This window comes from Phycodurus eques, chromosome 19 (assembly GCF_024500275.1).
Source record: "Phycodurus eques isolate BA_2022a chromosome 19, UOR_Pequ_1.1, whole genome shotgun sequence".
Lineage (NCBI taxonomy): Eukaryota > Metazoa > Chordata > Actinopteri > Syngnathiformes > Syngnathidae > Phycodurus > Phycodurus eques.
In genome coordinates this window covers 4,290,161-4,318,153 of record NC_084543.1, presented here as the reverse complement: position 1 = coordinate 4,318,153, position 27,993 = coordinate 4,290,161, and the positions used below count along the sequence as shown (strand labels likewise).

At 42.8% G+C, this 27,993-nt stretch overlaps 1 protein-coding gene and 1 long non-coding RNA gene across 2 annotated transcripts in view; one reads left to right on the top strand and one right to left on the bottom strand.

Moving 5' to 3' along the window:
• Positions 1 to 27,993, bottom strand: part of LOC133417597 (uncharacterized) — a 34,193-nt gene that overhangs the window by 3,480 nt on the left and 2,720 nt on the right. The window lies entirely within an intron of this gene.
• Positions 12 to 22,575, top strand: ngfrb (nerve growth factor receptor b). Its single transcript, XM_061706605.1, has 6 exons — positions 12 to 275; positions 5,905 to 6,046; positions 10,721 to 11,083; positions 18,660 to 18,912; positions 19,481 to 19,641; positions 19,740 to 22,575. The coding sequence occupies exons 1-6, from the start codon at positions 222 to 224 to the stop codon at positions 20,075 to 20,077; spliced, it is 1,311 nt and encodes a 436-aa protein (XP_061562589.1). The 5' UTR covers positions 12 to 221; the 3' UTR covers positions 20,078 to 22,575.

Below are 27,993 nucleotides of genomic sequence, written 5' to 3'. Positions count from 1 at the left end.
GAACAGAGAGCGCACACGAAGCAAACGTCCAACGGGCCCAACTCTGCTTCTGCTTTCCCGTCCGAGTGGAAGCTGCACACTGACAGCAATTGTGGACACTTAGTCTGACTTATTTTTCTTTTAGGGGAAGACACAAGTATGGTCGCCCGGTTTACTCCGCTTGGAAATCTGTGAGCGTGTCATCCTTTCGCTCCTCCGGTCGAACAGCTCCTCTTGGCAAAATGGGAAGGACGAACGGGATGAATATGATTTTAATAACAATACTGTTTGGACTGGTGAGTCGCTTTTGGTAAACAGTAATTGAACTGTGTGTTTTGTTGTTGTTTTTAGTGTTGAACTGGGGTGGGGTCCTTTGAGGGCACAGAAGCTGCACCTGCACATAATAGCTGGTTGGAATATTGTGCTTACATGGCAGTAACTTCAAAATAATATTGTTTTACTTGTATTTATCCACAACACATTCTAATGAGACCCAATGCGAGAGCTTTATTAAAATTCCTGTCTTCAGCCAAATCATTTTGCTGTATTTTTTTTTTATTAGAAAAAGATACATAATGCTATATCGTCATTAAAAAAATGGATGGGTGGGGGTAGGTAGGTAGGTAGGTAGTAACACCTCTCCAACAGTATTAATCCAAGTGAGCATTATCTGCTGTATTGGTTGTCTACAGAGGTGTACCTAATGTTCTGTCCCACAAGGTAACACTACCGATTAAAGTCAACATGTTTAGCTGTCCTATTTGTTTTTCTTAATAATGTATTTAAAAGACATGTTATGTAGGAGGTTAATGCGTTTGTTTATAGTTCCAACCCCCCTCCTCTAACGTTGAGTTACACGTGACCCCGGCGTTATTCCAACCTTGGCCACAGTTTTCTGACTTGCGACAAAAGGGATCATGGAATCTCCACTGAGCCATTGTCAGACTCTCCCTAATTTATTGACAGTCGCTCCGAGGCCTATAAAGGGGGCATGAATATTTGTCCGCTGCGTCACATATGACAGGTTCGTCAGGGCTGCAGGGTGCAGTGGGTATGTCAAGGAATTACAAGCTGATAGCAGCCATGCATCATGTTCTGACTCAGGCATGCAATATTGATAACTCCTCGCATCACTCCCTGTTTCTATACGTTGAACGCACGTCTGGATTGAAACCAGGCCCGTTTTCTTAAGGAAGGCCGGCGTGGTGGCTCTCTAATGGTTTAACAAGCGCTGACAGCCCGGATCCAGAGGTTAAGTGCCTCCAACTGAAAATTGACTGCAGCATTAGCATTAGTGGGATTGGTCCGAGGTTACGAGACCACGGACGCTTTCATGTGGTCAAGTCATCGACTTTGCAAGGAACCAATGCAAGAAACGTGTAACTTCCGCAGCTCAATTTCTTCAAATCAGCTACAGTTGTGCTCTCGGTAAAGGGTCGGACAAAATAGCCATACGGTGAACCCCCGCTGTATCACGGTTCATCTTTTGCACCCCGCTATATCACAGATTTTGTATTGGAGCAAATCTGAATTTAGAATTGCGCACCTTTTCGTGTAGTACCACGTTGTGCCACAACATGCCAGGCAGCAAGGCGCTCTACTAGATGTAAACACAACATAATTTAGAGCAAGAAATAGAGGCAGAGAAGGTCCCGACTGGGCAACAAGAATACATGACAGTGCGTATTGTTGGATGCGCAGTTTGTATGAGCTGCTGCTCCGTGTGTGTTAAAATATTTCTAATTACCATAACATCCATGCTAATTGCAATTGGCTCGTTTTGCTTTCACAAATTCACTTATTCGCAATTTCTGGGGGAACCTATTGCCCGTTATTTGCAGAAATCCCAGCGTATTCAGTTTAAAAAAAAAAAAATTGTTTAAACTCTATCCCCAGTTTATTTGCGTTCCCCCCCCCCCAAGTTCTGCACTTACCGGATGTCTTGGTGATGTCAATGCAGTGGTGGTTCGGGGGTGACCCGCTCCTTAAATGAGCCAATTTCACCATAGCAATAGAGATGCCGTAAAAAAAACATCAGGAACCACTCCATGTTTAGTTGGTCACTCACTGTACCTTACATTGAGCGGCTCGCCGTTAGCAACTGAGCCACTGTTAACTTCCACCGCTGCTGATCGCGATTAGGACTTTGCATCTTGGGAAGTTCATCACCCCGCTTTCTCTGGCGCTAACCCCTCAAGGAGCCTGACTTGTCTGTCTGAACTACTATTTACTATTCTGCCGGCTATCAGCTGGAGGCTAACGCTAGCTATTCCGCCGCTAACATGGCGCTCCTAAAAATACTCAATGTTTTAATTACTCCCATGAGTTATTGTTGAGTATCCTTGGGTTCCTTGAAAGGCGCTATATTAATCGAATCTATTATTATAATTGCTGATGCTTGGGGTGTTTTGACAAAAGTATGCCACAGATATGTTATTAAAACACGTGGGAATTTACAGTCAATATCGTGACAATTTCACACGCCCTCCCATAGTGTGCTTCTGCTCAGCAGAGTTGCACCCACTCCCGCAGCTGGAAGTGCTCGCTCCGGCGTTGGGAGCACCCAAACAGCGAACAAGGGTCAACAGGGGACGAAATTAAAAGCGCTCCAGGACTTGGCGTCGTTTCAAAGGTGTCACTCAAATATCTGGAAACAGGTTTGTTCACATGCGAGGCCCTTTGACGGGAGGATGGGAGTGTGCTGACAGTTTAAATCTCCCTGTTGTATTTATCCCTTAGTGGACTGGTAAACATATTACACGCTCATCAGCTTACTCACAGATTTAAGTGTTAATAGAGTGGTTTTGTGCTTTTACGTCTTACAGTATGCAGTGCCTTCCTTTGCTCAAGTTAAAACCTCAAGTGTCTGAAAGGCGGGGTTCCTGACCAAATGCCTCATAATGACGACCCCTGCCCTGTAAACACACACGCACACACAAACAGAAACATACACACGTTCTTAGGCATGGGAATTGAGGAGAATGTAAAAAAAAAAAAAAAGATTCTGATTCCACTATTGTTACTGGCTACTGATCCGAATCGATTCCCCTCACATTTGGGAATATTTACAAAGTTGCATTCAACTTGATTCAAAACATATTTTGACATCAAATAATAACGGTTTTGTGGGAAAAAAAAGAACATATTTGACCTGATTTTGCAAACAACCTCCCCCACTATTTAGAAACCTCCAGGGGAACCTCACCCCACCCCCCACCCCACCCCACCACCATGCCAGCCAGTTCTCAACACTTACAATTTAAACTTCACGTCCGGCATCAAAGCGGGTTTCTTTAAGAGGAATTGATCGTGATTCCAAGCAATCAAATAACTGTGAACCAGTTCTCAAAAAGAAAAATGTTTTGATTCCCAACCCTACAAATTATACACACAGACTGGCTTTCGTGTCATGATGGGGACCAACTTTCTAAATGTCCCACGACTTTCCAAAATTCACGCCTTCACACGCACACAAACACATACAGATACTGGTTTTCATGTTGTAATTGGAACCGACTTTCTCAATGTCTCGCAGCCCATCCTGAACTCATACGCACATAAACACACACACGAAACATACACACAGTACCTAGCAGCTGACTCACAGGAGCCCGAGGGGGCCACTTGATGTTCTGTCAGCAACATTCCGCACACACCTTAAGTCTGACAGTTTATGACCCCTCACTTACATTCGCCGTTAACGTGTGCACAGAAACACACACACGCTGCGTCAAAGGGATTTAAAAACAAAATAAAATAAATGTTATGAGGGACGCATCAAAGACTGTCAGTTGGTGGGCTGGAAAGGACACAACATTAGGAACACCCACACAACCTAACGACAATCAATACAAAAACTGATAACAATAATAGATTTTGAGATACCCAATGAACAACATGTTGAATTGACCACACTTGACATTTCAACCAGAACTAGTATCTCATTTAACTTTAACAGTCGTAAATCCTTTTTTGTTACAGTTGATGAAATTGCAATTTATAGTTTGTTGTCTTCCAGGCAGCAATATTCTGCTCAATATGAATCGGAGTTCAGAACATTGAGAGAGAGGGAGATTCTTCTCCCTCGATTTTTACATAGGGTTGTCAGCGCACAGGCTAACGAAAGTAAGCATGTCAGTATTTCTGCATTACTTACTTACCTATTAAACATATGAACTATACACAATGGTACATTCATTTATGAGTTTATTTTGTTCTATGACTGAGCTTGTAACTCACTTTACGCGCACCTTAAATTTGGGCTTTCAACATCAAATAAAATAAAAAAAATATATATATATGTATACAGTGAACTCTAGTCCATATCGCAGATTAATAAAAGAGGGTTAACTGTAATGTAATATAATATACATAATTAGTATATACGCTACAATTACTTTGTTTATATTTTTGACACCAACTGCTGCTAAAAGGTGTTCATATTATGATCCTTCTGTCAATTTCGATCCATCTGTCAATAGTCATTAGATTGTGTAGGTGTACCTAATCTTGTTGCCCTCAAAAACAAAACAATTTTTTTTTTTTTAATGTAAAAACAGTCACTCATTCTTCGGCCTCATGAGCCAGATGGCTGTTGCATCTTTTATCAAGGTTGGCCCCGGAGAACATGTTGTGTTGTGAGTCAAGTGGGAGGGGCCTTGTTACAAAACACACGCGGACACACACACACACACACACACACACACACACACGCTCACACAAACATTTGCTTGCACGAGAGCATGCATGTGACACAAAAATCTCTCTCTGTCAAAAACACTCGACGGCCAAGGAATGCGTTTGTGCACATGAGCTAAAACCGAACTCCACTTGCTTTGTGCGCTACAACTTGTTAGTACATTTTTGTGACTTGTGGGTAATAATTTAAAAACACCGTACAACTGGGATTCATTTGGGACTAAAATACATGTTGTACACATTAGACGTGTGCGGTGCTTGTACAAAAATGATCAGACTGGGGATTTCAAATGACATTTCTAGGAAACGCCGGGAGCAACAAATCAACAACAACTTTCCCAATTGTTGTTTTAAAACTTAGTTCCCAGACATTTTGCTTTGGAACCTTTTCAACATAAGCAATGACTCTTGATTGTGTCTTTCAGTTGTAAGACTGCCAACTAAAGAGTAATTCTTCCTTTGATGACTCCAGGGATGTAAAGCTATCTAGTGTGTACACAACTACATAGCTATAGAAGAAGTAGCTAAAACATGATGTCACTGAAATCGGCACTTTCAGTCCCATGTGGGAAAACAGAGCAGGCAAGGCAATGAAATAAAATAATTAACATCAATCAACACGAATGAACTAAACCAGGGGCTCTCAAGATTTGGGTCCAGGGAGCTCTGAGAGGGGAGAAACCTTTCCAACGTAACGTTGGAAAGGTTACGTTCCTCATAATCATAACGCCTATTAAACATACAGTAACCAACACACGTGCCATAAAATGCCATAGGAATTAAAAAGCGGCTTTTTTTTTTTTTTTTTTTTTTAGAAAAAATGTCAAACTTACAATAACGAATTCAATATTTCATGAGAAAAAAGTTGTAATCTTACGAGGATAGTCGAAATTTTAATTTTTTTAATATTCAGTTTACCCATGTTATTATTTGTATAAAGTAAAACACTGTAGAGTGGTATTAAAAAAACATGTTTCAAGATTATTATTTTGTGGGGGCGAGGGGGGGCATCCGGAACGGATTAATGGCATTTCTCTTCAGTTCAATGGGAAAACATGATTGGCGATACGGTTCGCGGATCCCCCCCAGTTTGAGAAGCAGCGAACTAGACAGTAGATCAAGTTAGTTTTCTTCGAATTACAGAGACAATCGCGTCTTGCCTGTTGCCTCATGTACATTTTCCCAGCTTGTGTCCCATTTGTTGATAGCGTCTGTGATGATTGGCAGGCGGGTGCCTCGGCCAAGGAGGAGGAGTGCTTGTCGGTGCGGTACACCACTGACGGAAAGTGTTGCAAACAGTGTCCGCCCGGCGAGGGTGTCGTCAAGCCGTGCGGAGTCACGCAGACCGTGTGCGCGCCCTGCCTGGACAGTGAGTAACACACACAAGCACACACTCAGCAATTGACAAAATTGTGTCAGAGCAATTAATCTAGATCAGGGCTGGGCAAACATTCGTGCTCAAGGGCCACATTGGATTTTTAAAATGGACAGATGGGCCAGGTCATTCATAGGTGAGGTTTAAATTTAAAAATAATAATAATAATAATAATTCATAATAAAAAAAAAGATTTAAAACGTGTTGTAAAAAAAGATCATTTAATTTAAAAAGTCTACACACCCCTGTTCAAATGCCAGGTTTTTGCGAGATACAAAAATCAAAAAGAAGAGACCAAAATAAATCATTTCAAAACATTTCCACCATTAATGTAATCTAGAACTTTTACATTAAAAAAAAATGAAATCTTTAAGGGACTGGAAGAAAAATACACAACTGAGATAATGTGGTTGCACAAATGCGCGCACCCTCTTATTCTGTAACTGGGAATGTGGTTGATTTCAGAATTAAGCAATCACATTCAAACTCGTGAAATAGGAGTCAGCACACACCTGCCATCTTTTAAAGTGGCTCTGATAAGTCCGATAAAGTTCAGTTGTTCTAGTAGGCTTCCCCTGACATTTTTGTCATCAGCCCTTACAACACATGCCAAGGTCCGCAAAGAGCTTTCGCAGCAGCAGAGGGATCTCATTGTTCAAAGAGATCAGCCAGTGTTTGCATAAAACCTTCAGGCTGCTTCCTGAAAGCAGAAAATGTCACGATAAACCTACTAGAACAACTGAACTTTATTTGGACGACATCCCCAGTTATAAGATGGTGTGTACCCAAGAAGGTTTACCTTTAATCTGTTACGTGTAGCAATTTTGTATGTTCTATTTGCATTCCTACCGCATTTGAGTTGAATAACAATGCTTATTTCCATGAGCCCGTCGATGGCGTTTCCTATTGTTTGTTAGCATTAGGCTTACTTATGTTACGCTCTCAAAGGTGTGAGCATAAGATCGACATTGCGAGAATCATGCTGATTTGCGTTGGATATTTAATTACTGCTCGGCTTGTCAAGATGTTTTTGAAGCACCCTCAAGCATTTTCCATCATGAATCCTCATTATCCAAATGTTCCATTAGAAGCTGGAAGATTCAGCTTCACTTGGCAGCGTGTGAGGAAGTCGGCTGGTAATCAGAGCTGACTGTCCGTTACCATGTAGGGAGTGAACCTCGACTGGGCAGAGACTTTATGAGCACCGTCAGAAGATATAAGAATGGGAGCTGGTCCAAATGTAGAAAAATATACAATGGAGGATTTGTAGGGCACCAGACAAGTGGGATGGTAAGAATGGAGGCAGTTAAGATGGCAGCTGAGCTCGAAAACAACATTCAGGGTACATCTGTGTCAACAATTGGATTGAAGATTATCTATATGTGGGTCTGCCTTATTCCATGAGGTCAAGAGGACACATCCAGACGACAGAGGCCAAGATCGGGGCCTGCACTGTTCCCAGGAAATAGTTGCAAACCAATGTGGGTCAAGTAGCGAATAAGGAGACCCACCATTCCAAAATGATACAGGTCGTGAGAGAAGCCCCTGGGAACACGTGAGATAATTTATTGCATTTTTTTATTTATTTATTTTTTTAAGGAAGAATTAGACATCCTTTATGGGATGGATGATTTTCGAACGCCTTGATTTATTGTTTCCTTGTTGATTTAAGCCTGCCTTCCAAAAGAATAGCCACGCTCTCCTGCTTGCACAACTTCCTGAAGTCTTTCGAAAAGTAGTGGAAGTACCCGCCGAGGTCAATGTGTATTCTTATAGTTGCTAGCGGGGGGGGGGGGGGGGGGGGGGGCGGCCGCTTTGGTAGCCAATAGAAGTTGGAAGAAGAATCACGTCCTCTGCTCATTTGCAACGGCAGAACACAGGTCACAGTTTTATTTTGATTAGATTCAAATTTGCTTTGCTGGTTGTACAATACTTCAGATCTCAACAGGGTCCAAAGTGGTATCACTGCCTTCAAATATGCTGTTGTTGTTTTTTTGTCGTTTCTACGTAATCATTTGTCGTGGATTTGATGTTATTGTTCAAAAGAGAGTTCACAGTTTATTTTGACCTGAAATTGTTTCGACTTAGTTGAGCAACATTAGTGGTCACATATTTAAGGGATGCCAAAGAGAACCACGGTACATTGCCTACAATAATACATTTCTGGCATGGGGGATGTGGATACGTTTGTAACAAGCTGCTGATGGATCAGATGGCCGTTCACTACAAGACAAAAAATGTTGAAAAATGCAGAACGGATCTGACCTCTTGTTGTCTGTTCGGCTGAAAATCAGCATCTGAAATCAAATTTGTCGTGTGGCTTCCTGCTATTGCCTAATGGGTGCTTAAGGCTCTCAATTCCGCTGCTCAGACATGATCAACCGCAGACAGATTCAAAAAAGCCGCCACGAACGCCGATGGACTTTGTGTCGAGTGCTTGTGAATGCGGCACTGAAAAAAAAAAAAAAAAAAAAAAAAAAAACGTAAATCAGGTAGTCAGAAATGACTGAATGGAGAGGTAAGAGTGACAAACATAAGGGATAACGATGAGGAAACGACATTCCCTGGCAGCAGTTTAGCCAAACAAAACAGGAAAACATTCAAACACAAGTGGAGCGGGCCTCGTTGTGATAGGTGACAGAATGCCGTGGGAGAAGGAAGCTGAGGTCGAGCCATATTTTGATCTGACCCCTACTGTCTTAACAATAGTGTCAACATTTCACAAAACTGTTCTTTCCTATTGTCTTCGAAGGCAACAGCTAGGAAAAGAAGAGCAAAGCACACACGTGCACGCATGCTGGTTTTCATGACGTGTGGGGACAAACCTTCGTAACGTTATTCGATATCCTTGATATCCTGCTTAAGGTCCATGAAATAGTGCACTCTTTGTCTTCACTAGTAGGACAACTTTGGTATACTAGTAGGACAACTACGTTACTAGTGATGCAAAACTGTGCACTTGTCGTCCATTAAGGACAAAGCATGCAGACCAAAAGCAAATGCTGAGGACAAGACCATGTGTAGCCTTGCTTCAACACCCCCCCAACCCCGCATACTCCAGGCCAGCGTTATTAATGTATTGACTTACATTATTGATGAACGGCATTATGATAATGGCTCTGAGAGCACTCGAGTAAGAGAAGGCGGAGGTGGCGGCACGTCTGAGTGCGTCTGGTAAGCGGGGTAACCCGCCTGGCCGGCATCCCTCCAGGTGGACCTGCAACATGCGTAAAAGCGAGGGGGCGGCCAGTTTGCACCCAAAAACGAGAGGAAGCTACAATTGCTAGCATCAGACAAGAACACACAGGTTCATCTCGGGTAATACTCCATCTGTCTGCACGTAGGTCACATCTACGCTCAGTGACGCAATAAGATACAGTAACATTAGTCGTTTCCCACAGAGAATAAAGTATATATGGCTGTGAGTATTTGGATATTGTTTGTCTACATGTGTTGCTTCGTTGTTTGTGTTCAAATAGCTATTGCCTAAATGGTTGTAAACCTGCAACCTTCAAAGCTAATCGTTGGCACGGCTATGCAGTTTTCCCAAAAACGGCTGGTACCTTGAAAAAAAAAAACTTGTTTGTCGGGTCTCAATCCACCACCGCAGTTTACATTTAAGACAACTGAATTTGGTTTAATTGAGTTTTAGTTGAGTGGTAGAACAAACTTGAGTCCACTTCAATTTAATATGGTTAATTGTTGTTTTTTTTGTCAGCTCAGTTGACTTTAGGTCACTTGTTCCATCCAGTTTACCGGAGGCTTTTGTTAGGTTTGGTGTCAATCCAATGTATTTTGTTTTATTATGTTGTGGTTGTCGTATAGATTAGTGGTTCTCAAACTTTTTAGTACCACCTTTAAAAAAAAATACTTCTCTCTCTCCACACTATCATGAGCAAAATTAAAATACAGTCGTAGCCCTAAAAGGTTTTTAGTCCTAAAAAGTGTAGTTAGTATTATTGAAAGCCACACTGTTACATTGTGCACAATTTGATCGTTAACACTTGGGCGATTCAATTAAAAGGTATCGCACGTAAAAGTTGAATTGAAAAGTCTACCGAAATAAATGTTTAAAAAAAAAAAAAAAAAAAAAAGAACAGTTTTTCAACATCCATCCATCCATTTTCTTTACCGCTTCTCCTCACTAGGGCCGCGGGCTGCTGGAGCCTATCCCAGCTATCTCGGGGCGGGAGGGGGGGTACACCCCGAACCGGTCGCCAGCCAATCGCAGGCAGTTTTTAAACATTAAATACAAATTTAGTGAACTTCAAAAATACAACTGTAACCCACTTTCATGTCGGTTTTGTCTAACTGCTGCATCACATTCCATCGGCTCAAATGTTGTCAAGTGTGCCTCCTGTCAAAGATTTCCAGCCATTAATCCAGGCGCTGTGGCCGTGACGACCTCCCATCTCCCGATTCATCGCAGTCACACTCACACAGACGAGCACAATGCTCTTACAGATGGGTCTGTTGCATAATTTAGTGTTTCCCAGTTCTCTATCCATCTGGAATACAATTCCATAAAACATGCAATATTGATTGCTAAAATACATTTGTATACTGTATGAGGCGTTTAAAGTCAAATGTACCAAAGGTTTTTGTTTGTTTGTTTGTTTTGCAGTCCCTTAAGAATAGAAAAGGTTCTTTGCTTTTCTTTGCTTTCAGGCGAAACCTTCTCCGAAAACGTCAGCCACACAGAGCGATGCCAGCCCTGCACAAAATGCACGGGCCTCTTCCGCATGGCGACGCCGTGCACGGACACCAACGACGCCACCTGCGTGTGCAACTACGGCTTCTACCTGAACGACCTGTCGCAGAGGTGCGAGCCGTGCACCAAGTGCCCCGTGGGCCATGGCATGCTGCTCAGCTGCGAGTTGGACCACGACACCATGTGCGAGGAGTGCGACGGGGACACGTACTCGGACCAGGAGAGCTCGCGAGAGCCCTGCATCCCCTGCACCTCCTGCGACGAGGGCGAGGAGCTGCAGCTGCAGGCCTGCACCGCTGTCACCGATACAGTTTGTCAAGGTAAGACACTTGCATCGTGCGCTTACATCATTTCAACAAACAAGACTCTGGTTGTCTCCATTGATCCTTTACGGATTACCATGACCTGGATTTTTAGGAAGCACATTGATATGTTTTTAATTGATAATGTGACAGTGGGTTAAAATGTCTTGGGCAATTATGCTATTAGGCTAATGATACGTGCAAATCACAAGTAAGTCTTATAGCTTAATCTTCAAAAATCAAGCAAGTCAAGTCATACGTCAAGGATACAATCTTGCTGAGTCACAACATGAGACACTTTGCACTCAATATCTGTACTTGTGTTAGTTAGTTGTACTAGCAAAGTCACAAGCCTGCAACTGTTTCTAAAAGCAGTCTCTGTATCAACTATTTATTTTGTTTCTCAATCAACATAAAGCTGACATGAAGCGTAGCTTGCTAAACTGTGAAGTTATCGTAGCTTAGTTCCCTATGCGAGTGTCATAGTGATGGAGGAAGTTAGTTTGTCGTGGTTGTGTCTCTGATTTTTGAGTTGCAAACGTTGCATGTTGCCATTCTCTTTTGTCAAAAACATAATTCTGGAATCAAAAATGGAATAATCTTCAGAGCGCCCCCTCTGTGATACTTGCTTCATGCGCTGGCCTCTGGACTCCGAATCATTGCACACTGGTGGGGTTGACGGGTTTGCGCACACGACAAAAGAAAATTTGGAATACCAAGTCGAGTCTTTCATACTATAGGTTTTAGCCAAGCCATTCCCAAGGCCTAAAATTGGTGAATTAGGACAAGACACCTATTGCAGCACCTAATCTAAAAAGGTTTATGGGCCCTAACCCTTCAAAATCATTATTAATTACAAATTACATTTCATTCACATCCCTGTACGACCAGAGGCAGTGGAGTTGACTGAATGGCCCGAGGTCATGAATCCAAACAATGCGCCGAGCATATTTGTGGTCAATGACTGTACGTACAGTAGGAAAGACATCATTGACATTGACAGACATCATCTCAGTGTGACACTATCGTCATTGTTGATCCATTGATCCAAATGTCATCCCGGAGCTCATCCCGTCGTCTTCAGCGATACGTCTTCATACGAACGACACAAAGAGTCTTTCTCCTGGAAGTTGAGGGATTACAGGAAGGTCACGTCTATGAACCGTGGTCTGGCTTTCCTTTTATATCACTGTACCCCTGTGGCTATCAACACGTCACTCACATCTCAAATTCCCCACGGCTGCCGTCAGCGGCCACTGCGACGACACGATGCCTCGCAGATTAAATCAATGCTTTTGTCCCACGACAATGAAAGAAGTGTGCTGATCAGCCAGAGACTGCTGTTATCACAGTCCAGTCAGAAACCGTCTCGGGCTGAAGGGAACCATTTGTGCTTGGCTCATGGGCTGGGGAAGACCTTTGAGTTTGGCCTATAGACATCATTTGTGTAACATCATTGTGATCTTACAACGTCAAATCCCTGCGTGTCCACTGCGGGAGCTGTATCAAAAACTGTCTAAGAAGAAATCTTCCCTCACAAAGGTAATAATAACATCAGAGAGCTACAATTAGTCAGGTTAGAGAAAGAGAAGTGGCAGTAAAACAGGCCAAGATCCAGATGTCAGGGGCCATGGGTCTATTTGCTTACTAGGTGTCGTTTAACCAAATGCGAGAGTGTAAAAATAAGTCCTAAACTGAGATTTAAACACTACTGGTATGCGGGCTCCCTCTCGTGGTATGTGAAAGAATCACTACCTAAGCACTGTTCAGTTGTATTTAACTTTTTAGTACATCTGTATTTTATCTTAAAAAAACGGTTTGTTTTAAAATTCTGTTTAGTTAGAATTGAACCTTTATGTACAATAAATATAAATAATAGAAATTGAATTTTAGTATTTTATTATGCCTTCCTACATTTAAGTGCAGGGTTGGGCATAATGATACAGTGGCCTACAATAATGTTAAATATACTTTTTCGGAGTAAAACATCTGTCTCATTTTTGATGAACACTTAGGCAGCAATGGTTGTGGTGATATGGGAAGGGATTAATTCCGGGAACCTGTGATCTGGGGATCATGTTGAGTTTGTTTCGACGTGGAGGAGTCGCCTATCAAACTGTCTCATCAGGTTTATTGGACTTGTGATGTGCTGCTTTATCATCAACGCACAATTTAGCAGCAGAGTACTAGTGGTGTGTCACCACATTGTCACACCTGAGTGAGATTGTGATCAGGCGTGCGATGCAAAAGTTGCATCACACACCTAAAATATTGGAAAAGAGCTCCCCATTAAGATGTAGTAACACAGCAAAGTACAACCACAATAACAAACACGATGTTAAATTGAGCCAATGGGGGCTAAGTCATTTTTTAATACTGGTCAAAATCAAGGTTTAGTGCAAATGTTGACAAATGCGGGTAGTCCTTTAACGCAATTAGCGCTTTTCCTGATTCATCAGTGCAACACCGGGCCGACACTTGGTTGCACTGAGAGAGAAGGATGTTGGGATGGCCAGATCAGAATCTCAGGAGCCAGAACTCCAAGTGCAGCACATCCTTTCGATAACCACCACAGCACACACTACGTGACGAATGCAAACTGGCTTAGTTTTCCAGCCGCGATAGCCGGAGGGCCCCCACTCTGCGTATGGGCCGCATCATCATTCGGCACTCTAACCTAATCACAAGCTCCTTATTCCCTCTGTAATCTTTTCAGCAGAGCACTCGCGTTATCGCTGCCTCCGAATTTGTAGCGCTGCCAGACGTCCGTGTGCATTAGGCGAGTCAGACGACACCGGCCTCGAGGCTAGGACTCAGTCAGTCGGGAGGGTGAAAAAGGAACGAGGGAGCCACCGCCTGTGTAAAGGCAAGTCGTAACCTGAGATCCCGTTGGCATGGCTGCGTTTAAGGTGAAGGCCCCACAACATCCCCGTTGCCAGCATTAAGCTAAACGGGCTAAGCTGTCGTCGTTAAGAATTTACAGTACCTACAATTCTCTACTAATTACGAACCAACATGCTTTGTCATGCTACACCAGCAGAGCGGAGGGTCTGAGCGCAAAGATGCTTATCTCAAGACTTGGGTTACGACTTCACTTCACCGTGAGCGTGGTCAAAGGTGAAAGGTCAGGACAAACCTTTCATGTGCGTGTGAGAGTCATGCCGGGTCACGGCAGCAGACGATCAAGCTGAGTTACAGTATTCGAAACAAACTCTGGTACTGTAAATCTGAGATTTACAGTGACGCTGTAAAGCTGTCACGGATCACTCACAAGATACAGAGTTAGTCCAACATGAATGGACCACTTGGATCGGGAAGGATTTGCTTCTTAAGACAGGGGTGTAAAATCAAAGCGCAGATTTCAGGGTAAATGCGTGTCAACGCCTGAGAAGGCGTTTTGACGAGCGGGCGTCGCCAAGGTCCTTTCACGTCTCGGTTAAACTCCTGTGTGCACTTATCAACTTGTACTTATCAACTCAACGCTCTGTTTGCAACCTTTTTCTTCCTTGATGTCGCTTCCGGGGATTGGCTGCACTTACGTGTGCTGCCCTATCGCCCCAAAGCACACATGCACGCGTTCCATTATTCATGCACTCATTTAAAGGCTACTCAAGTGTGACTTCAAAATACTGCACAATACACGTTCACAGACATTCTGGAATGAGTAAGGTGGCTCGTGGTAGGTGGAGGGCAGTTTTGTTTTGCAAGTACGATGGCACGGCAGCTTGGGAAAAAGAAAGAAAAACATATTTTGAAACCTGGTAAGCTAACTTCAGCTACATGTGGTATCAGCATTGCAGCACTACGGGACACTTTATATTGCTAATTGTGACTCTCTGTACTTAACGACTTCAGTGTTTATGTCCTAAATTTACAGTATATTTTGTTATCATGGCTTGTTCGTTGTAGTACGAGAGCGGCTCCAACTACCAGAGACAAATTCCCGTGTGTTTTAACATACTTGGCCAATAAAGAAGATTCTGATTCTATTGTTGAAGGCGAAATGGAGAAAACTATTAAAATAAATCCACTCATCAATCGGTTTTTACAGTGTTCAATAAAATAAAGGTGAAGAACATCGACATGATCCTGTCATGTTTCGATTTTTCTGTTATGCAGCCCTTGAAAGAAAACGTTTGGACAGCCCCTCCTTTGAGCAATGGATATTTGAACACAAACGGCAGCGACACATGTAGACAGATCAACAATCTAACAATACTTACAGGTTAATATTCTTTATCCTGTGTGAAAAATGACTAATATTACTGCAGCTTACTGAGTCACTTACTGGTACTGTAGTCGTGAAACTGATATTTTGTCGCATCCCTATTTCGTTTTCAGCATTTACACAGTGATTCGTAATGTTTTCAAACATTTTCCACCAAATTTCAAATGTTTTCATACTAATAGAACTGGCCAAATGTTAGTTTTGCAGGGAGAACATGAGCGGATGAAGATAAGGTGGGTGGGGTAAAGAAAAGCAGAAGTGGGGGTGATTGAGCCAAGTCTACTTTCTTATTGAACTGGTGAGGAAGAGGAGCAAGGAGCCATTTCCTTCCCGAGTTTGGTTGACCTTAACCATCGACAGGCCCGTGGGGAGCGGTGGGGGCTGTCACTTAATTCTATAGCCATTTATGAGGCTTTGACTGACATAAAGTGAGCGAAATGCCAAAAGTAAAATGCCACGAACATTCCGGATTTAGTGTGTCCACAACATTAGCACATCAATAACTGTGAGGAATCCCCATTCGGCCCAGACTGCTGATCTTTGTACAGCACAGTCGCTTATTGTGCATCTTTGCTTGCGGTGCCTCGACAGACTTGTGCCACCTCTGACTCCGGAGCGCCAGTCGCCGACCTTCAGCTCCCTGCGCCGCACACTACGGCCATTGTCGCTTGAATTGTCCTCTTGTGGACAAACTACATTCCGGGGGGAACATTTTTTGGACGGGATTCGGGACGGGAAACGAGCGCTGCGCGGGTCCAACTCGTGCCTTCATTCAGCCAATGGGCCGAGTACAGGAGTGGGGCTTTTGTCCTCTTTGTAGGCGACATCACACAAAACTGGTGTTTGGAATGTACGTAAGAGGTTGTTTGTTTTTATTGAGCCATAAAAGAAAATCTCTGTAAAAACCAAAGACTGGCAGCGAAAGTGTTGCCACTGCAGAGATGGAGAAAGAAAACAAAGCGCGAACGAACAGATGCTGAAAAACATGCTCCGCTCAATAAAAGCGATGGAGTTACTCTTCTGCGCTCTCGGGTTTCTCTGGTTGACCTCCACGAGTGCTGCTTGCATTTTGTCGCAGAGTACACGCACGCACACGCAGACAAACAAAACCCTCGATGGACAGCATAATGGTTGGTTGGGAGGTTCATGTGGTCTTCCAGGAATTTCAAAGACAAATTCCTACTATAAATACAGACTTGAGCCATCCGTTACAACTGGTTATTTTGACAGTTGCACTTCTTACGGCTTTTATGATCTTAATCACAACTTCTACTCTTCCTGAGGATAAACAACAGTCTCCATCCAAGTCAGCTTTTAAATCAAATAAACGCCCTGTCAAGGGTCCTGTTGTCTTATCGCTATTCTTACATAACAAACTGTATAAAAGTCATTTTCACCAACTTTTGTCTAGTCCGGTCCCTTTGTTAATTTTAATCTACGAAATAAAGTTGTCGAGTTGATGCACTATTACAACATGCCGAATTTAGCGAGGGGGGAGATGAGCCCAACACCCTCATCCCAGACTATTATGATGTTAGGGTTCTTTTTTTCACCTGTTCATCTTTGACATGTGGAGATCAAATGGATGCAGAGATGGGAGGCGATAAAGGAACTCAACGAATAAAAGCACATAACCAGGTGGATTGGACACAAACCGTATTGAGTTACCATCTTTGAAAGGCCAGTTTGGAAAGCAGAGAGCTGCCAAACGAGCGCCGGCGATTGTTCGGAAAGAAAACGTCTGTTCAAGTAGGCAGTAAAATGGAAAGAGAGCATTGGGGAGTGCGCTATCGTGCGGGACAAAGAGGATCTTTGTCAGGGAACAGAGTCTGGTTTCAAGTGGGCAAAAAGAGGGAGACGATGAAACGGGATGGGAATCAATACGTTGCAGTGGCTCACAGGACCCTTTTTGACCTTTTCGCCATGACGTCGCACAAACCTCCGGGTGGCAATAGTGCCGATCATAGTCATACAGTATACACGGTGTCCGTGTCAAAGGAGCCATATTGGGCTGCAGTAAAATTAGTCGTTCTTCCCAGAGGGGATAAAGAATATACAGTATGTCTGGGAGTGTCCGTTTGTGTTCAAATTTCCATTGCTTAAAGTATTATAACACTAACAAACCGTTAGCCCGTCTATGGCGTTTTGCATTGTTTCCCAGCATTAAGCTAAACGGAGCAAAGCTACAGTTTGTGGTTGTTCAAACGTAATATTTTTTTTTTTTTTTTTTAGTTTGACAGTAAACATCAACCGAGAGTGCCAATAAACATCTTGAAGTTTCTTTTTTGAAGAATTGTTGCCAATCTGCTGGTCGTTGTGAAGTGAGTTAAGTGAGCCCTCTTATCTCAAGTTTTCGCTCGCAAGTCAAAGCAAAGAAATCATCTGAACGACAGCTGGAATCTGGAAGAACCGTGACATGGGGTCTCTTGAATGTGAAGGCACCACACTGTATGCCCTGTGGGCCAATAACCTGGGACTACCCTGACACCTGTTATTGACAAACATTATGAAAAGGTCCATTTATTCACACACACAAAGCAAATGTTCCTTCATCATATTTGCATGTCAAAAAAGTGGCAAACCCTTTCAAATAATCTTTGAGAACTCAATGGCTTGAAAGCGCAATGGATTGATTGTATATTAAATTTCACTTTCAAAATTCAGGGCCCTGGCTAACAGCTCGCCACGCAGCGTCCGTCTAGATAACATTTGAAATGTTTTCGCCTCGTCACGACGCTCAGCCGCTCTCTCGAGGTGCCTGTTCCCCGTTCCTCGGCACGACTTCCTGTTGTCAGTGCTGTTAAGTAACAGGAAAGTCGGTGACGAGGTGGCGAGGTTCCCAGAAACACGCGTGCCCGCCGTTAATGGACGGCTAAAGAGGAGCTGGCTGCACTGGATGCGCCAAGTCACTTTTTAATGGGCCTCTGGGGAAGAGGAGGGATGACCACGCCGTGCGGGATGTAATACACACTCAGCGTTTACAATATTATGTACACTTGAACAATCTAATGGGATCTAATGCCAGAGCTGTAGCAAAAATCTGGAGACACTTAAAAACTACCTGATGGCTAATTTCTGAGAAGTGTCTTGACTATTTCTCCTTTGGTGAGGTCGTACACACACGCGCACACACACGCACGCACGCATACGAACAGAGAGTTACCATCTGCTTTATGCGACTGGCCCCCCCAACCGCAGACACTTTGCTCTGTCTCACAGCAAAGTGATAATACAATATCAGAGAGAGGGAGTGGAACGACGACTACTTTCTAATCCTCGCACTAAAACTAAAGTGTACATGAGGTTATGATTAACACAGAACATTTTCACTTGCCTTCCGTTATGTTGCTCTTTGCTTTTTCACAGTGCAGTACCCCTCCGTGTCGCCAACGCCCTTCACCGCCATCTCCTTGCCCACCTACGACGACTTCCCCATAGACGGCCCCCCGTCGGACGGCCCGACAGACAGCAGCGCCGCCGCCGCCGCCGCCGCCACCACCCCTGAGGGCGACTCCCACGAGCGCATCTACCAGAGCCTGAACGACAAGCTCATCCCCGTCTCCTGCTCCATTCTGGCGGCCGCCGTGGTCGGACTCGTGGCCTTCGTCATCTTCAAGAAGTGAGCGAAAGGATCATTTTTCTCGCTAGTCCACTTTTGGGGTATTGGTGCCCCTTAGACGGGAGAATTTTTTCCAAGGCCTCTCCTCATAATCTTAACACCTTTATTTATTTTGTCTATACTTCAACCTAAATATTCATAACCTTTTTAATAGAAAGAAACTACAACAAATGAAACATTTATCCATTGTCACTAACTGATGTGAATTAACAATATGTCTGCAAACAGAGAGAAACTAGTTACAAAAGCACAGTCAGTGTGACCAACAAAGCAACTTTTCCCACGCTTCCAGCGACTGCTTTTCAAAACAAGTGACAGGCAGCGGCGTTAAGTTCCCCAGTTTGAGAAGCACTAATTCAGGGCTTGGTGAGAGATCATCAGGTGTGCTGTGGGAAATTAACTAGTTTCAAACTATGGTGTATTTACTACAAGTTGTGTATCTTTGCGAATCCATCTATGCCACCGACGTATAATGACAGACAGAACAATGAAATGCTCTTCCAATAACTTGGGACACGTGTCACGCTGTGCAGTACGAAGGGTTGACTTCTTCCCCGTCACCGCGTAGGTGGAACAGCTGCAAGCAGAACAAGCAGCAGGCCAACAACGTCACGTCCAACCAGAACCAGACGCCGTCGCCCGAGGGCGAGAAGCTGCACAGCGACAGCGGCATCTCGGTGGACAGTCAGAGTCTGCAGGAGCAGCTGGGCCAGACCCAAACGCATACAGGTAACTAAAACCTGCTCAGAGGATACTACCCTCTTCTCCCCCCCCCCCCCCCCCCCCCCCCCCCCAAATATGCACCACATATACATTTGTTGTTCCAGTGGTCACAATGGACGAGGACCCCTGCCTGCTGCTGCCTCTGCACACCCGGGACAAGGTGGAGCAGCTGTTGTTCAACGGCGGCGAAGGGGACGACTCCAACACGGAGGACGACTGGTGCAACTTGGCGGGCCTGCTGGGCTACGAGGAGGCGCGCATCGCCGCCTTCCGCCAGGACGAGCACCCGGTGCGCGCGCTCCTGTCCGACTGGGCCAGCAAGGACTGCGCCAGCGTGGGCGCGCTGCGCACGGCGCTGCGCAAGATCAACCGCAACGACATCGCCCAGAGTTTGGCTCTCAGTCCCAGCGGCCCAAAACCCACGGCCACCTCGGTGGTATAGCGCAAGAACACGTTTGTTTTCTTTGTCTGAACATGGAAGGAAATTAGCTTTACCAATATCCCTCTGCAATCATTCCAACGTGGATAGAAGCCTGTTTTCCCGCACTGAAGATGAATGCAACTTTTACTCTTGGCTCGCAAGCACTCTGTGTTACGAATAGCCGCAGTTGTACCAAAGAGGTGTTAAAAGACTCCAGCCCATAGCTAATAAGCACCATTATTTACATTTGAGCCTCTTCTTTTTAGCATTGAAAAATGGCTGCGTACCGGATGAGGCCTCCTTTCGACCAGGGGTCTGGATCCTCGCAAGCGTGACACGCTGACCGGAGGACGTCTGGAGTCTTTCAAAGTGGACCTCTTCACTGAGGAATAGTCCACCCACTCCAGGACATGGACCATAGACGTTGACGGTCGTTGAACTCTTAGTCATCGTGAATAATGTAGACCAGTCCACACACCCACTCACAATATGTAACCATGCATGGATTTAGGATGTAGACGTTCATGTACATTTCAAGACACACGACTTCCCGACATATTTGTACGAGAGGGTATATCGTATTTCCACAAATAGTGGTTCTCAAACTTTTTACGCCAAACGCATCCTAAAAAAAATAACTTTTACTTAAAAATAAGATACACTAGTGCAGTAGACGTTTTATCAAAAATAAGACAGAGGTTTTATTCCTAAAAAGTACGTTTGATATTATTGTAAGCCACTGTAACATTATGCACAGTTTGAACATTAACACGGTGTTTAAATATAGGGGAAACATACTTAAGTAATTCAATTAATATGTATTGCACATAAAGGTTAAATAAAATTGAAATTTAAAAACAAACAGTTCTTAGCAAGTAAATGCAAATGTACTAAAAAGTTAAATACAACTAAACTGTGGTTAATCAGTGATTCTTTCATGTAGCACTCGAGGGATGCTTGCCTTTAGTGGTACTAGTACACTACCAAACGTTGAGAATCACTGAAATATACAGCCCAACATTGTTTTACACCGTGGCCAAATTTAAAACGTGAATTAGTCTGAATGTGGCAAAATACTACAAGAGGTTGATAACATTTGATTTCAACCTCTTCAAAAATGATTCAATTGTTTTGCTCATAAAAGTTCTTAGTATACTTAAATATTAATGGAAATGTATGAACATAAAAGTTTCATTCAACTGAACTGTACTTAGAAAATGACTAAAATTATTATTCAAATTTGTACAAATAAAGGCCTCCCTAGTAATCAGTAAATAAACACCCCCAGCCACTATTTGAGGACATACAGTATAATATCATGTTTACTTCATGGGGATAATTTTAAATTAACAAAACTACATTATATACTTGTTGTATTATAATGCCCATCCCTAATATATATATATATATAAATGTATATATACATATACACATACACACACATACATACAGTATGTGTGTGTGTGTGGAGTCTATACTGCAAAATCTGCATATTAGTAGCCAATATAAAGCAGCTGTGTGTCCACAAACCATATGCTGTACACGACTACGCTACAGTACATAAACCCGCACGCGGACAGTATAGCAAGCTGCAAAACAAGAAAACAAATGCACAGGTGATCAGGATACAAAACAAAATGGAAGGTTTGACTCTCTATCCTCTCCGCGTCCTTTCTCAGGGTATCGCCAGCCTCCGACGAACACAACAATCATCGCGGTGGGTTTCCTTGTTATTAATTACGCTGCCCAGAGAGGAAACCAAGCACCTATTTTTTTTTTAAATGTACTTATCTTCTTTCTTTTTTTTTTTTTTTTTTTTTTTTAAAACTGTGCGCTTAGGGAGGAGGGTATATTTGAAGGAGCTAATGTTATTGTTACTAAAATGAAGGCATTCCCACTCTACTTTGTGAGGGTTCTTTTAATATTGTTCTCTTGATTGTAGCACTTAAATGTGTCATTAATTATATTTGTCTGTTTTACATCGCAAGTGCCTGACAACTATTTCAGGGCTTATTGATGTTGTACAGTTCAGTTTTGACATGTTTTTGTCACAATTTTGTGACTGTAAATAGACCAATTGTCTTTATTTTCTTTTTTTAAGGAAACGTATTAGAACCAATTCAAATACTAATATTGGAAAGCAACATTGCATGCATGTTGTGTGTAATAATAAGCCTCCGTATCCCTGGGATGCCGGACGGATGCGTTACTATACCTTTAAAGCGTATCCTACATTTGGAAACTGTGACCGGACAATTTTCTCTGGAGAGTATTTGTTTAAAACAAAAGGTTTGACTTGTACAGTAGTGAAGGTAAATACGTGATGATTTTTGCACTTGAGCGTAGCGTCATAGTGATTATGCAAAACGAGGGGAGCTCTTGATGTGGCTGAAATGTACAGCTCTGATCATTACTGAATGTTCCTTATACACTAACACGTCATATTGTATTATACTTCATGTGAATTTGAGAGCTACTTCTTCTACAGTAATAAAGGTCATGAATCTGTTTCAATTATTCATCAACTCCCACCTAACGTGACAATATGTAATCATATGCTCTTACAATAAAAGCTCCAAAATCCTTGTGATGTATGCTAGCTTTTAATGGTGAGAGTATTGTGTCTGTCATTGCCGTAGCAACCTTACATCCACTAGTTTACGGTATTATACTGTACTGGTGGACCAGCCAGGACAACAAAAAGACAGTTGTTCTGTTGTTTCTTTAACACAGGGATGGGAAACTGAGCATTGACATTAGCAAGAGGAGAGATTTGGTCCCATAGTCATAGAAATTCCATCTGACACGTAATCCAAGTCAAATAGGACTCCAGAGGGTTCTAAAGTGACGAGACGGAGTTCACGCTTCACACATGTGGCCGGGTCCGAGACAACAAACAGTCCGTCAAGTCAATTAAGTCCATGTAGTGACACGGGGGAAGCTAATGAGGCATGAAATCACACACGCTGGCCACGTTTGCCCCCACAGCTTCAATATTATTCTAAGTCACCGAGGGGTTAAGTCAGACTTAAGTACCGTAGGCCCGGACTCGGTTGGAAAGTCAACCCGGGTCCAAATGGGAAGCGCAGTCGGGCTCTGACTGCTGCGAACCTCCGGTGGGTCACGTGCCAGGAATGTCGAACGTGTGAAGGGAAACGTGCGTGAGCACCGGAGACAAGGAGCTGAACGAGCACGGAGGCCATGTTGAGTTCAGGTGAAGACCTTTCCCACTTGATACTCAAATTGTTAGCTGAATAGCACTCGCTGCTATGTCCTTCAAATGAAGCCAATTTATTTGATTCCCGATTTTCACCGCGCAAATGATCCCAATCAAAATAAATTTTAATTTTGGGGGATTTGCTTCATTTCGCCTGATATAAAACAAGCAGTTAATTTTTTTTATTAACTTGCATCAACTTTCATCGAAATATTTGTCTTCTTCTTTAAGAATATACAGTGGTACCTTGAGATATGAACAGAATATTTTGTAAATCAAATTTACCAATTAAAAGTTCTTGAAAAAAATGTGTTTGCTATACATGTATATAGTAGAAGTTTTGAATACTGAAAAATACTTGCCGCCCATTATAAAAAATTTGTATTGGAAAAAAAAAAAAAAAGTAGGGATATATATTTATTTTAGTGAATTTTAACATGGGAAATCCCGTTTAACACATTTGCACACAATTTGTCTCTGACTGGAAAAGTGATCCAATAACTTTAGAACGCCGTCATGTTGATTTACGGTCCCTTTAACGACTCAGCAACTTTATTTATTCTCCGAATGGGATGAAACAGGAAAGAATACTCCCCCAGGAAGGTCAGAAAACCGTGAGGTTGTGGAAGTTGTCGGTGAAAGATGTTCCCATAGGTTTCGCTCAAAATAACACTCAATGTGATCCGTGGGGGAAGTTGTGCTCGGTTTTGGCTTCGAGCGAAGGGGGGTTGGCCATAACATTAGGTACACCTACGCAATCTAATGCAGTGTTTCCCGACACTTATCGACCGTTCGCAAAAAGTTAGGGATAACGGGCTGAAATTTCAACATGAAATTCACGCTAACCTTGAGAGGTGAACTTAATTATTACGGTTGGGAATCACTGATCTAATGACATACTAGTCTTGCCTTGACAAAAATAATAACGCTCAGCTTTCAAGTATTAACGTAACCTGTTTTCAATTGTGCCTCTAATCTTGGAATTAGCGGTCAGCGGAGCGTGGCTTTGCGTTTTAAGACCCCATAGAGTGTTGTGCTGTGTTTACACCAGGCTACTCAGAGGGGACCACCTACGATCCGCTAACTCATTCCTTTTACAAACTGCCCATCCATAAAAATCAAGTGGTGCGGTTTGCCCGCTCGGTTTTCCGACTCTCCTCCTCCTCCTGCTGCTGCTGCTGCTGCTGCTGCTTCTTCTCATCAGTTTGCTGGGGGGTAAGAAAAAAGCGAGGGAAGCGCCGAGCGGCAGCTGCCAATTAAGTGAAGAGTGATGAAATTGAATCTGCACTCCGAGCAAATGGACAGGACGAGTGGACTCTCCCTCCTCGCCCATCCACTCGGGGGAAATTCTATTAGGCCTTGTAACAGGACCAGGACCATTCTTCACCTGCTTCCATATCTGTCCATCATACGGTACGAGCCCTATTTCCTTTTGAAAAAATGTACTCTTGTCTATTATTCATGTTCGTAGTCTTCATCTGATTGCTTTTCCTCAGGAGGTACATTGAACGCGTCATCAAGTGATCGATATACTTGCCACACAGCAGTGTGTTTGTTTGAGACTATGCTACCAAAGTACAAAATGAGAAGAAATGTTTTTAAAAATTACAAATAAATACATAAAAGCCAACAAAAAAAAAACATAACAGGACGCCTTACTAGCTGTTGCTGGCCGAGAGACGACTGATATCGGTCCATATCAACGACCACAACTGGAAACCCCCCTCAGGACCGCAACGACAACATGTCAGGAATCCCCCGCAGAGGGCCCCTGAATAGCTGTTGCTGTCTACTGGCTCATCGGGGGCCGCAGGAGACGACTGATTTCGGTCCATATCAACAACCACAAATTTTAACAACAAAGTGACACGAACTTATCACTCCGGTGCCAGCAACTTCTTGCTTTCCATTCCTTTCTTTTTCTTTGCGTTTGGCATCAAAACGCCGCCATGTGCACTGCATAAGCGCCCGCAGCATCTGCGCACAAGTTGCAATTTAACAATTGTTAAAATAGACTTTTATATTCATTAAGTTGTTCCCATATGGCTTTCCTGAATGGAGCTTTATTAAAAAAAAAAAAAAAAAAAAAAAAGAAAGTTGCTACATCTGCATTGAAAGACTGCAAAAGTGAACCCCTGTGAATACATTCCGGATGCACAAAGTATTCACAAGGCTTCACTTTTTCCACATATTGCTGTCACAACCATATTTCAAAATTTATTAAATTCTCTCTACATACTGTCGGCATTCACGGTACAAGCCAATTAAAGCAGTAGAGGAAAAGATTCATTTATTTGTCGCAGGGGTTTTAAGTAAAGAATGCCTTTTAAAACTAATTGATCTTTATGTGAAGCCACATCAAGTCTGCACACTTTGCGTTCAGGCCTGGTTAGCAGACGTCAAAAAACACGTTTTTAGTGCAAGTTGGAAGAATTCAACCATCAATCGACCAGTTATTTTTTTTCAATAAAGTTCCAGCTAAAACGGCGTCAAAAGGTCGAACAGGGACCTTCTGAAGACCGAATGATTGACATCGATGCCTCAAACTCTCATTGAGGAGGACTGACTGAAATGTTTGAAAGCGCTTGGCCTGAAATACTTTGCATGATCTTACATTGTTTTTACGCTCCAGGTTGTGCACAAGCTACCGCAGACACATACAAATATGTGACAATAACAACGTGGGCGTATTTAGACGAGAACTGAGCAAACTTTTTTTTTTTTTTTTCCCACAAGGATTAAGTTGTAGTTAAATGTAGAAACAAATTTAATATTACAAGAAAACACAAAAATGTTCTTTAGGACCGGAGGGGGAAAAAAATCTAATAAAGAGGCTAAATCGATTTTAAAAATAGGTCAATGGAGAAATTCAGCCTCGAAGCTCTGCCGGGACCAAAAGTAAAAAATTAAATTAAAATAAAGAAAAGTTCCACCCGGAGCCATGTTTCCGCCGCTGGAACCAAATGTTTCACACGGACATTTATTGCATACAGACACAGTTTTGGGCCACTGATAAACTTTGCCAAAATGATTTTTTTTTAAGATACAATTATATGTATAATGTACATATAACATGATGTATGAGTGAGTTGAATGGTACTTATCATTTTGTTTTTGTTATTTTTTTTTTTAGCTAATGGTAATTGCTAGAGCGCTAATGCTTATCGTGAGTGCTACCCATTTGGCAAAGGATAATCGAGTCGAAAAAGATTCAATTCTGACAGCCCTAATGTCCTTATATATGAAGAAAAACAATGCGTAATTTAATAAGTAAAGTCAGAATATTACAAGAAAAATGTGCAATTTTGGGGGGGGGAATTCTGAATGTCACAAAGGAACCATATTTGACTTACTTAACAAAATTGTGAATTAAAGAGGAAAAACGTTGTAAAATTACAAGAAAACACGTGTAATTTAATAAGAAAAAAAGATAATAGAAGAAATAAACGTGTAATTTAGTGCGAAACGTTTAGTCATAAGCCAGACCGATGAAGATGAAAACTAATATTACAAGAATACATTTGCAATGAATGCAGACTTTAAGATTGTATCTGAGGCGGTACCTAATGTTGTGGCCTGTGGGAAGCATTTGAAAACGTAGTGACGCAGCATCACATTGTACGGAATGTGCCCTCACATCCATCAAACCTGACTCGCCTTCAGCTCAGCCTCGGACGAGCGTCCATGCTGTAAAATGTAAAGTGAACATGCTGCCGCTGCTGCTGAAGATGATGATATTACACCGGTACAGCCGCTAAATAATGAAGTGAGGTGAAGGGAGGAGCGTGACACACGAGCTTTCCCGTATCTGTCGAGACATCCAAGAAAGAAAAGAGGGGGGGGGGGGGGGGGGGGGGGGTGCAGACCTGAGGCATGCGCTACTTGCGGATGTGTGAATCACAAGTGGCAAGGCCAAAGACACTCCCCAAAACACTGGCTAACGTTGGGTTACCACATGCACACTGTGTTCTCAGAGTCTTGAGAGACTTCAGTGGGGAAATGGCCCTGCTGGGGGGAGCGGAGGGTCGGGGTTGGGGGGGGTCATGGTGTATCTCATGGGAAGGTTGACTCGCTACGCCTTTTCTCTCGGGTTAATTCACGAGGGCTCAGATTGCCAAACACTATTCAGCTAACAGAGCTTCCCTGATAATGCTGCCAGATGTGGGCCCTGTGGCAAGACTTTGTACCGCCAATTAGTGCGTTACGGACAAAAAAGTAGAACATTTATTTTTTAATACACAATAATGAACAGTCTCACAAACACTACTGAAACGCTCTGAGAGAAAGTATTTAATTTTTTCACATTCACACACACTACGGAAATGCTCTCATTCGCACTATTGAAACACTCCAATCCACATGACTGAAACGCTCTCAAACAGACTTTAGAAATGCCCTCAAACTCTCCTTATTACTACTTTTCATGACGACATTCTATCAGTAATAAATTAAAATGGATCCCAAACAACCACTTTTGTTGTTTTGCAATTTAATTAAACATCATCGTAAAATTCATTACATAGGATTATGCCAATCTTTAATAGCATAATTATGTTTCAATTGGTTTCAAATGCAACACTTAAGGCGACGGGCTTCGCGTCAACGAAGCATAATCATCCGATTTTACACTCATTATCTTGTGATTATTTATTAAGCAACTGTTTTTTCCCCAATGAATATGGGTTGAGTGTGTGATCTGTAATGACAGGGGCTTTTATTC

Coding starts and splice junctions, on each gene's coding strand:
- ngfrb (XM_061706605.1), top strand. CDS start 222: ATGGGAAGGACGAACGGGATGAATATGATTTTAATAACAATACTGTTT. Junction 11,084..18,659: donor CACCGATACAGTTTGTCAAG/GTAAGACACTTG, acceptor GCTTTTTCACAG/TGCAGTACCCCTCCGTGTCG. Junction 19,642..19,739: donor CCAGACCCAAACGCATACAG/GTAACTAAAACC, acceptor TTGTTGTTCCAG/TGGTCACAATGGACGAGGAC.